The following is a 12,609-nucleotide window of genomic DNA, read 5'->3' on the forward strand; positions in this document are numbered from 1 at the left end:
TACCGTATATGTTTAATAATTAAACTTAACTATAATAAGTATATTATTATGTAGGTACTGTTTATACTAAAATCAGAAAAAGAATGTAAAAAGTAGGTAAAGTCAATTTTATTTTGTTTTTATATTCAAATTTGTTTTTAAGATAGGTAATAAAAATATTATAATATCGTTTATGTTATACGCACATAAGTATGTAAGGTACCTGCCTACTTATAAGAATCCTATAGTAATTAAATGTATAATAATTGTTATGTAAAAAAAAACTCCAATAAAAATCTATATGTGTAATATATTATGAATTATTCATTTATTAAAATACTCAACCGGATGTCTTGATCAGGATTCAAGTTGAAATAGGTAAGTACCTAATAATAACCAAAAAAATAATTCTAATAAATGAGTTTTCAACAATCTTTATAGGCACCTAATATGAGATTTAGTTAGGTATCAAAAATGTATTAATATTTATTAATTGTATTAGTGTGCTAAAGAGGAGACGTTATCAAAAATATAAAAAATAGATACGCTGCTATTCAGTGCTCGAAATGAACAGAAGCGCACCGGAGCCCGTTCCAGTTCATGCAATTCTCAAAATTATTGTTCCGTCTCGTGGCCATTTCACCATTTGAGCTAGCCAATAAAAATCCAACACCCTTCTTTTTTATAAAATGTATACCTACATATATAATTAGATAACATTTATGGATTGTCGGAAAATTATTTAGCGCCCCGGTTCGTAAATTTTCCATTTCGAGTGCTGTTGCTATTAAAATATTTTATGTACGTACAACATTGTTATGCAATACTAAAGGAGTCCATAGAATGTAAACGAATTACCTGTAAGTAATTATTATTTTTATATTTGATTTTGTTTTTGTTCTCAAATCAGTGTTTATTTGGCAATAATTTAGTTATGCATATTTTTAAAACTCGGCTTCATATTAACATTGATACTCCTATTTTACAGTAGTGGTTTAGGTACGTGGATGCCCAAGGCACTGACAGGCTTTGAGACACTTTTCCGGAAAAAAATGCCTACGTGATAAATTATGTTTCCAGGATTATTTTACATTTTGATCGATTGTTATCTAATAAAATTTACTTTGCCGTTTCACTACACTACTGTCATTAGGCCACATGGCCTGTTGTAGTGTTAAAAAATATAGCTTATCCCTGAATAAATTAAGCCGCTATTGTTATTTTAAGTTTAAATTAAATTTTAAAATATAAATTAATATCAATAACTAAAATTAGAATTATCATTTCCGCTGTTGTTCAGTAATGTATTTCTTGGCCTTCCGCTTTGACGTGACTGATCCTGGCGTACAGGATATTGCGCTGGATTTGTAGGATATTCATTTGAGAAGATCATGGAGTCAACACTTTTACTGAAAAAAAAACAAAAACAAAAAAATATTAAGGCACAATCAGAGGAGTGTTTTTCGGTGGCATTCATACAATCCGTCTATTTTGTGGACAGTGACGTCCCTAGACAAAATGCCGCCCCTAGGCAGTGCAAAAATGCCGCCACATTTTTTTTATACAGTACTTTCTATCATCCTTTCATGACTCCAATATCTAAGAAATGTGTTATATGGATACATTACTAACAAGATATATTATATGCCACTGAATCTAATTTGAGTGCTATGTCTGGTTCAATAGACAATATTGCGAGTCTAAGGTTTCAGATAGGTACATTAAAAAATACACTTGACAACTTCCAAAACTCACGAGTGACTGGTAAATAAATTTGAAATTAGGTATGCACGTGTCATTGCTGTTCACCAAGAACGTGAAGTCCAAGGACAATGGAAGTAAACTAGACATCGTAAACCTGACAAAAAAATAAAGTCCTGTTAAAACTTTTATAGTAAGTACCTACCTAATTAATACATTTTCTTTCCAACCAGTGAGCTTAGGTAGCTATTTCTATGTATACCCAATGATTCTCCTCGATTTGCCGCCCTTTGGGTAACTGCCGCCCCCAAGCGACGCTCAATCTGCCTACCCCCACGGGACGTCACTGTTTGTGGATATTTTTTGTGCCACTGACTTCTACATTTACCCCTTCTACGACATATAGCTTCTCATTGCTTCAACTGCGAAATACCGCACTTTTCCGTGTACATTACACATACCCAGACAGTTGAGTCAGCGATAAAATGGGGGGTATAGAAGCAAAGGCAGCAAACTTGTAAAAATTGGCATAAAAATCAAATAACCTATGAATTCAGAAATATAGATCTGCTCATTATGCACAATGTGGTAAAATAGTATTTGAGGCGTAAACCTTGCATTCTTTCATACAAAAATCACTTTTAAAATTCACATTAGAGCAAAGGCCGCATTCTTTACTTGAAATATTATTCCCATACAAAAAAGTCACGTGATAAAATGGCCGTTCGGTACATTTGACATGTTCGCTGTGTTATTTTGGCTCCCGTTTGAAATCGTAATCAATGAAACACCATTTTTAGTTACAATGTTTTCCTCTTAGTCAATTCCTATTATGTTTATTAAAATGGCGGTTAAGTACCTAACATAATTTGGGAGCAAACACAGCAAACTTTCAATTGTTTAGACGCATAACCAGCAATCTTGATAAATTGGAAGCAAATGCAGCAGTATTGACTTTTATAATTAAAATATCTTAATAAGTGTAACGAAATTACTGATTTTTAATATGCAAATTATCTTTTTAACCTTATTTCTACATTGAAAAAAAAATAAAAAGCTCTGCATTAAACTTATCTGCCTTAAATAAGTTTTTTTTAGCTTTTTCTCCAAAATGTTATTTTGGTAGAAAGCTGCCTTTGCTTCTATACCTCTCATATATAACAAAGGGTGGTAATGGAATGCGCGTGGTTTAACGGTCATAATTATTATTAATATCGTTAGTGTCGTCCGAGCTCCCTTGTCTTTTAGACATACAGTATATAATTGTATCAATCTATGAGTGCCATGGGTCATCCAGTGGCCACAGGTCTTGCGTGTCATTGAATGCCGAGACAAATTAGGCCCAACATGTTCAGAAGGCTGTTCGACACCCAAAACATCCGGGCCATGATCCTCAATCATGACGTCCTGACGAAGAATAAGATGAAGTAATATTCCTTTAACCTAAATAATTTGTATATTTTCTGGGGGGGGGGGGTACGATGCATCTGTCCAAATGAGAAAATAGAGTTTCAAACATTGCTAACGCTAAATATGTTGGTACATAATAATTTTATGTAATATTAATTAATACTATCGACCGAGGGTACTTGATGAATTTTGAATTTAAATTTTAATGGATTTAAGGTTTGTACAATTTCATTTGAGTCGTTTTTTGTACCCCGGGTTTCACCTTTAGGCATTTTCAGGCATTATGTGCACTCACCAATTGGAAAATACACAAAAAGGTAAATACACATTCGCTGTCAGTGTCATACACACCTACTTGATAGTTTAAGAAAACAATTAATGATGCCTGTTTTATCTCAGGCTTGTGTTGAATAATTTTGATAACGATAAACCTCCCAATTATTACGAATTAGATACCTAGCATTAATATGATTATTGACATTACATAAGTTGAGGCAAATGATATCAGGGGCGGCTCTACCTTAAGGGTTCGTAGGGACCATCCCCACATAGTTATCATGTCAAAAATAAACGTCCGATATTTTTATAATTATAATAATATACGTACTTAATTACATCATTAAATCAAATATTCATTTATTTTATCCATATAAACCCGTTGTAATATATAGAGATACAAAAATGTCGTTCTACAAATAATGTGAATGCATTAGCGTTAGTGCATACTGGGTAGGGAATGAAATAACCCCTAGGTTAGTAAAAATGCCCGTTATATGTAGTTGTTCAAAACTGATAATGGTAAGACTTTAATAATGACTATCATTAATTATGTTAATATCCGCATAATATAATCCGCATATAATTATGTTAATAATGCAAGTTTTTTAGATGCGATTAAGTAACGACTCAGATAATCACATTATTTATTCTGAAAAATTACTCATTTCTTCATTAATAAAATCATATTATTATAAGTAGCTTGGTATATAATGTATAATATGAGAAAGTAGGTAGGTGTCACCCCACCACCTAGAAACTCGTTGAGCCGCCACTGAATGATATTATCATTATACAGTTAAAGTATATATATCTTTCTTATCTATGCGTATATATAGGTATACTTGAATATGATGTCAAATCTTAATGTTACGAAAAAAGATAAACAATAATCCAAACCCAGCTTACAAAATGGAAAATTTTACGAACCGAAGCGCTTGATATTTTATCGAAAATTTTAACAAATTCAATAAAGGCCTAATTAGACCAGCAGACTCGCAGACCCAACCAGATTCAACAATCCTCATGAGCAATCATCGGCTTTATATGAAGCGCCTAGTTTCAAAAGCCCCTAAAACGATTTTAGGTAATTCTGAGAAAAATGAGAAAGAATCATATCTTTTATATCTGTGAACTTTATGTATTTATTTTTTTAATTTGTTACATTCTAGTCCAGTATTTTGGCTTTCCATTTTAGGGGTTTTTGAAAAGCACACCCAACCATTTTAGCGGGTTTTGAAATTTACCCTAGTTTTTGATCATGCGTATTGATGGTTTTTGGCGTATTTTAAAGTTCAATCTTTGGCCATCATATAGTTATAGGTAACAAAAATATCCATCTAAATAATTATCTAACTCAAAAATTTTCAAAAGTCGTTTTGGTTCATAATATACGCTCAGTTGCTAGTATGAACAATTACTATAATTTTATTAGACTATTAATTCTTTTCTATCCAAACCTGAGATGGAGACTCGGCTCATGGTGTTTGGGATTTCGTTCTGAATATCCACGAACAGCTAATTCTTCGCCGGGAAGAATTCCCGCACTTCCAAAGTAACTAGCGTATTCCGGTTCACTTTGTCTGAAACACAGGTAACAATGAATTCAATTAAATTATTGAGTGATTTTTTTCTTATTTGAAATATTTTTAAATAAATTTGATTATCTATCAATGCATGATTTAAGAATGCTCAATTCTTTAATGAGTATATATAGGGTTTATTGTAATGAAGGAAAATGATTAGCGCATTGGAACAAGGTCGTGGGAATTGCCAATTGTTTTCTCTGCAATCATGCGTATTGTACATTTTCATATAAATACGATTCCTACATTCAAAGTAACAGCATGGTGAGTGTGTCATCATGTGAGTCATTTAAGAAATTAAGAAACCTTTTAAGACCTTCGTAGGCCCTGGACACTTTTATTTCTAGTCAAATAAGGTGGTATTGAAGAAATTGCTCGATTTGTAATAGGTACTGTTCAGTGATAAAATGTTAAGAAAATGTTACGTGAAGCTGAAAGAGATAGAGCCACAACCTTAGACTATAGATACATCTAGATGCCACCCGTTGCATTGCTAAATGAAGCCGCGTGCCTTGCGTTTGGTTTGTGGGCGAGCGAACGCATTCGTCTACAAATGTTCGAGACCATAGACCATTTCGCTAGTGCTCGCCCAAATATAATTTTCTATTTTTTTACGTTATATAGTATTTTTAGGCGGTCAAAATGCAACCATTAGGTAAAGATATCCATAATTTAAGTTATTTTAAAGAAACACTAGGTCACTGATATAAAAATATGTAATAAAATACAAATAAATTATCACGAACATGTATCAACTTACCTATGAAACGTAATACCATCTTCTTGCTTATCAGTACGGCTACCGCATTTTAAGACAACACACAGAACCATCTTTTCTACTTAATCAACTAAAAATATTTACCATTGACTCTATGTTTAACACAAAAAATATCAATTTTAGCAACTCGAGCTCGCAAGTTATCGACGCTATGTGAAGCGTTTCGCCCCGATTTGATGGCGATACTTTTGGAAACTAGCTCACAGATATGTAGACCTTTTATCTTACTCTAGCGCGTGTCGCAGAGATTGTAAGGGTGCCGAATACTTTCTCACTCGCACTCATGCATCGTTTTTGTTCAGGCCTTGGCCACAACGCATGATAGTTATTTATAGAAAACCTGCTCCTTGAAACTATAAACCTAAATTGCATTTATAAAAAAATCTGGACAATAAGGGTGAAGAGGCCACCAGTGACGACTCTAATACTGTACGACCCATGGAAGCAACATCCTAAGAAATGTGCAAGATATTAAAGGTTTAAGTAAAAGGGAAAATCTGAAATAATGGGTATTTTAGAAGGCAAAGTCTAGAAAATTACATAATGTCCTGTGAGATGATGCGATGTGCACCGTGAATGCTGAAATCATTTCAGATCTACTGAATAAGAACCCAGTATTATCAGTTGTTGACTCTAATGAAACACAATTATATTATAGATATAAATAATGAGTCAAAAATGAGTATATTATATAGTGGAAACACAATTGTCTTTTTGGATAAGAAAAACTTCTGTTCTTGGAGTTTATGCCACACAAGCCAATCATAACAGGAGAGAGTTACGCTAACAGAATAACTCCTTTGCAGAATTTTTATTATAGTTAAAAGTCATGGAGAGCTCACGTCAAGCGTGTTGCTAGATAAGGTAGTACGACAAAGGCGCAAGCTACCCATTCGAAAATATGGGTTTTATCGCTTCATCACCCACCATATAGTTTTTCCCTGATTCATGAAAGTCAAGCAGGCTATTTTTTTCAAAATGGTTATCGTCATGAAAAAGTGCATATTTAACCATCAATGAACATTATTGAAAAATAAATCGTTTTGTCCTTTCATTGTTTTCATGCTGAGGTAGATAATATAATGAACGCCCCTAATAATATGTATTATGTTTGCAATTAATAATTGTGTTGTATAGATAGGAAATCTTAAACGTATTTATGAATTTGAAATTAGATAAGAACGTACACTTTAAGTAGAAATATAAAAGATTGTTTTTCACGCTTTATATTTATAGGGATCGTTCTGGAAATTAAGAACCTGTCTCGGATCCCGGTTGAACTTCAACCAGGACGACAAATTTCCTGGAATTTCAGAGATCACCGAGTCGATTTTATTAACTGGCACAATTTCAGAATTATAACACCTGGTAAACGTAGGAAAGCTTTGGTGTTATGTAAGAAAAGCTTCAAAAAGTTTGGAGCCAGAGCAATTCTATGAAAATTAAAATGGAAAAGTGGCGAGTGAATTCGGACGCATTAATTTTTATTTTTTTGGAAGATAATCGATTCTGGACGGAAAATATTTATTGGCAAGAAAACCGCTGGGACACAAAGAAAAAAATGGAAAGAAAAACAATAAAAGCTCGCAATTTGATTTTGGATGGATTTTTTTGTGATAAAAAGCTAAAAAGCTTAAATTCATGATAATAAAAAGTGATGTAGGCGAAGTTGTACGAAACCACTTTTACGGATAAAAATTGGCCGAAACCATTCGGTCGATTGATTGTCAAACGGCAATAAACGATTTACGCCAAGTGAAATTTTGCCAAAGCGGTATAATAATGCATCGCAGAATCCCATCTTTCTTCAGCCAGCTATATCCATCGATTGTTGTGAGACTCCTCCACTTTCTTACCATCACCATAATCATTTCAATCTATTTTCCATTCACTACTTGACATATTATAATATACCTATATAAAATACCACTAGTTCAACAATATAACTAAAAAGTAAAAATATTGCCCTTACTGCTGTAAAACGATTCGGGGTGGTGGTGATATTTTTTTGGAAATATGGTTCACATAAATTATCAATACTATAAATCCGATGGTCAAGATCACAAACAATCCTGTGAGGACACCACACCATATGTACAACTGATTCTGCAATGAAATATCCTGTAACAAAAACCAATAATTAAAATAAAGTATTTATTATATTGTATAATTATTGATATTTTTGTGGTTATTTTGAGACTAATGAGTAGAGATTACTAATAATATTTATTATACTGACATTTTGGCATTCAATAATCTAGACATGAACCTTTATCCAGCAAGCCGAGTGGGTACAGTGCCTTCGGCGTAATTACCATTTGGGTTTTTAAATTTCAAAGTCACAATATTTAACTTGAATAATTACAAGATAAAAAGAACCTTTTATATACCACGTTTTAAAATTTTCTATTGAATCATATAAACTTGACAATTCTATGTATTAATAAATACTTTATTATAGAATACTGGAATGTCATTGTAACATTTCATATTGATTTCCATAGTTAGGCACGTATATATTAATAATTTAGTTGCTAGGACTGGATACACAAGAAAAAATTAGTACTGGACAAACAAGAATACGAGCTAATAAAAACGTGGTAAAAAATAAGTAGGTACCGTTCAAAATAAAATCTATGAAAAATCAAAAATAAGCCACAAATTCAAATTTAGAATATATTATGTACATCTATTTGAATAATAAAAACAATAACAATAGTTTATATATAAGTGAAAGTGAAAGCTATAAAATGTGTGATACATAATGATGTGTAGAAATACAAGTGCGTAAGGATGCAAATGTCTCAAGAGGGCTATGCATGAATCTAGGTTCTTAAAAATATGCAATAAATAACCGGTTTTACTGGTGTTAACAAGACCCTCCAACAGTGACGTCCTACGAAGGTAGGCAGTTCATACAGTGCGTTGAGATGACACATTCTAAGGGATGGCAAATAAAGGAAAGAAATTGTATTATACTAAACTTAAGGGTTCTTTTAAGAGTAGGTTTTATTGAAAGGAAAATTTATTTTGCCTGCGGCGCTGACAAAGTAGACAGATATACATGTCAGAAGTTTAAATATTTTCATTGCATTTGTACGTTTAAAGCCGATATAAAATATAATAAAACGGTTGTTAATATTATTTTACGGAGATGACACTTTGCAAAGAGAAGTCGTTATACGAATGGGAATGCCTGAATCAATATTCAACTCGTTGCGGAATGTCTGGACGAATTCACGACTTTATTCGATTAAAACCAAATGCCGCTTATTAGATGATTGAATTCCATACACTAAGACAAAATTCAGAAGAACGACTGAAAAAGCATTAATTTATAGTTTCACTACTAACTTTTTTTTTTCCGACCATGTCCGATCCGAATAGGATCATATGGGCCTCCACAGAGTAGAGGTTTGTATTAACAGATTTTTTTTACGAGAAATGGATGTCAGCCACTTGCTCAACCTATTAGGTCCATACCCTGACTCACACACATTTTGAAAAACAATATGTGTACTTGCCAGACCCAGGATTCGAACCTGGGACCCACGGCATGATAGTCCAACGCTTATATATTTTGGTTTTAAAATAATTTTGGTATAATATTCTACATTTTTGTGAGAGCTTTTAAGCTGTTTGCGTTACTAGATTTAACGTCATATCGCTAGATGCCAGTTTTTCAAGCTAGATGCATATTCTAAAAAAAAAGATAGATTGGCAATGCTGATAGGCAACATAAATAAATGATTAATTTATTGCAGCCTTAGGTGCAGGAGAGCCTAAATCAAACAATAGATTAATGACAAATTACAATGACTTAATTAATTATCGCTAGGTTGGCACCTTGCCTCCAATTGAATGTGTTATCAGAGCAAATAGCGAAACAATGAATCATTCACAATTCAATTCACTATGGCAGTTGATAAGATAAATGCGATAAAAAATGGGTAATACACACCATTATTTAGCATGAATGTTTATCATTGAATATTAAACCGAATGCCCATAGACAAAAATATAATACAGAAAGAAGAATTTCTCTAGACTAATTTAGCTAGTTCGTAAGAATTTGTGATTGCACTACTGATAACGATGATAATCTGCTACTGTTACTTATTAAATTACTTAGTTGTCAAGGGCCCAGCGACGTAACTTTTAACACAATAAAGATCAGTAGGTGACAGGTTATTAACCTAATACAGATTATTAATAATAATTATTTGGCGGTAGATGAAGTGGAGGAGACAAAGGTGTTGGATGCTTGGATGTTGTGAGAGAAAAGTTTATTGATCGATACAAGAATACTGAGATACTTGATTCGAGTGGAATGACGGTTAACTACGCCGAGTGAAGGACTCGTGACGATAGTAGTGCGTCCCGTGACGGACTCGATGAGTGAGTGAGGATTCATGCATTGTCCTTCCAATTTATACAAATATGCAGTACATATATTACAAGAAATATTGTCGACAAATCAAAACAGACTCTACTAGGATTGAGGAAATGCTGAAAAATATTATCGCTCTATTGTTTTGTTTTGACAACAAGATATGGATATTAATGTGTGTCACTCATTTAATGCTGAGTGGTATGATTGCTACAATTAATATATTAGTACCCACTTGACCACTATTGTCAATTTACGAATTAATTACTTAGTGGTCATCGATAAATGACGTCATACGATTTTAGATGTTTTGACGACATTTGACTTGACACGAAACCTTTTACCCTCTGCCCAGGGCTTGAAATGGACCGGAGTGCACCGGAGCGCCGTTCCTGTTCGTGAAATCGGTAAAAATTATCGATCCGTCTCGTGGAAAAAATAACTCGACCGTCTGAGCTAGATAAGTCATATAATAGAAAATCTAACACACTTATTTTTATGAAATACATATAAAATTTGATAACTATGTCTTCTAACTATGATAACTATGTATTGTTCTTCAGAAAACTGTCGAGCGCTTCGGTTCGTAAGCTTTTCCATTTCGAGCGCTGCCTCTGTCTAAATTACATTGTATTTTGAATTTCCCTTCTCCATATCTTTGATAAAAACAAACTCACAGAATATTTTATTCTCAGAAAAAAACTGATTTATATTTGGTTGGTTCTGTAATGTCACAGTTTCTATAACCCACCCTGTTACCCCATAACAATTAATCATCACACTATATCAGACTTCCTCCTTTAGGGATGATCGCATTGCATTTAGAGTACTATTGATTTGCAGTGAACCCGTGTAAACAAGCCTTAATTGACAGTTTAATTAATGGAACAAAATTAATGCCATTTTTCAGTTCATTGCAGTTACACTTGCTTAATACTTTTATTTTATCTATACCTAACATTATTTTGTTATTATTTTTTTAGATAATTAATAAAGTATTTTATTTTTTAAATTGTCTTGTTTTTCTAATCCCTTTTCAAAAACTGCGTCCAAAAACTTATCCCCTGCGATAAACGAGGGTTACCTACATTTATTTGTAGTCACATACAGCAAAGAAATATGTTTGCCAAAGACAATGTACAATTTATTTTACATATTTCTTAGATTGGAAATTGTTTATTACTATATGGACAACAGCTAACCGTATTCTTTCAATATTTGAAAAATATTCATGGAACGCATTTATTAAAAAAATACTGTTTTACATATAAATTTAGATTTAAATTCGATTTAGGACACCTAATCAATTCTTTGTAATTTACTTTACAACGTTTTCTATTAGTATATAAGTATTATGTAAAGCTTACCATTGTTAATTATTAATAATCAGATTATTAGTCTTTATTGACAAATCGTTTCACAATATCACTTCAAATAAAGACACAGTACAAAAAATAGCGAATCATTTAGCACATCTACAGACCCACCACATTTATTAATCTAACTTAAACGACTGATTATCATTTGCTAGAAACAATGTGAATACGTAAATGCCTAAAGGAAAACAGTGAGATAGGAAGAATACAATATGTGTACAATTTTTTGATAAGATTTTTCCATGTTTTTTAATGACGCATCATTATAATAAAATTATTATTAATAATAATTGTTCTTTCTCTGTTTGCCTATGACCAATTTTGAATCTCGAGAAATTAATTTTCCGAATTTACAAGAATTGTCATTTCTCGAGAAATCATCAACGAGACTCTCGTTAAATCGAGAAATTGTCACTAGACTAAGCTGTGGACCGCATCCGAAATGACATTGATTGGAGCTGAAGAGAAACTCAAGAAAATTTGATTTCTTGATAAAAAAAAAAACTCCTCGACTTAATTTATAACCTTGGTACTTAATAAATTTAATTTGTCAGAGAGAGCTGAAAAAAGGTACTTATCGGTTTTGATACTGAACGGATTTTCTTCAAATTGTCGATATTTTTTTTGGCTGGAATAAATTTGTCTAATAATAAAATATTTTTTTAATAGATTTAGAGAATTCTCAAATCTCGAGAAATCACAAGCTCTATGCTCGCTGTATTACCGATGGCGATCGCTTCTTTGAAGACTACTTCTCTACCCTGCTTTTCGCAACTAAGGTACATAACTAAATATTTTTAATAATTAAAAATAACACCATATAGAAAATGGTCCATTAAAAAAATATCCATAATAATTTATTTTTTATTTTTACTCTACTAATAAAAACTATTGCAATGGAAACGAGTAGAATGAATGAATTTATTCTCCCTGGAATCCTAGTTAGGTAGGTACTATAAAAAAATACGAAATCTTCAAAGAATATTTTTTTGAAAGAACTCCACTTATCTTCGCATTCAATAGAACTCTGTGACGGTGGAAAGCCTCTGGGACTATAGAACTATTTCGTTCATCTGGGTGTAGCTTTTCTCATCCTCTCCTGACCTGACGAAA

At 32.5% G+C, this 12,609-nt stretch overlaps 1 protein-coding gene across 1 annotated transcript; it reads right to left on the reverse strand.

Moving 5' to 3' along the window:
• Nucleotides 1-233: 233 nt before the first annotated feature.
• Nucleotides 234-11,633, reverse strand: LOC147075607 (uncharacterized). The gene is made up of 4 exons (XM_085941953.1): nt 11,488-11,633; nt 7,703-7,851; nt 4,827-4,949; nt 234-1,388 (listed from the first exon to the last, which is right to left on the reverse strand). Exons 1-4 carry the CDS (start codon nt 11,488-11,490, stop codon nt 1,238-1,240), a joined length of 426 nt encoding a protein of 141 aa, XP_085798079.1. The 5' UTR covers nt 11,491-11,633; the 3' UTR covers nt 234-1,237.
• Nucleotides 11,634-12,609: the final 976 nt, after the last annotated feature.

The sequence above is a fragment of the Rhyacophila brunnea genome, unplaced genomic scaffold (assembly GCF_057557595.1).
Source record: "Rhyacophila brunnea isolate RB1 unplaced genomic scaffold, BYU_Rbru_1.0 scaffold_14, whole genome shotgun sequence".
NCBI lineage: Eukaryota > Metazoa > Arthropoda > Insecta > Trichoptera > Rhyacophilidae > Rhyacophila > Rhyacophila brunnea.

Coding starts and splice junctions, on each gene's coding strand:
- LOC147075607 (XM_085941953.1), bottom strand. Junction 4,950..7,702: donor CCCCGAATCGTTTTACAGCA/GTAAGGGCAATA, acceptor CCTGTGTTTCAG/ACAAAGTGAACCGGAATACG. Junction 1,389..4,826: donor GAGCCGAGTCTCCATCTCAG/GTTTGGATAGAA, acceptor TTTTTTTTTCAG/TAAAAGTGTTGACTCCATGA.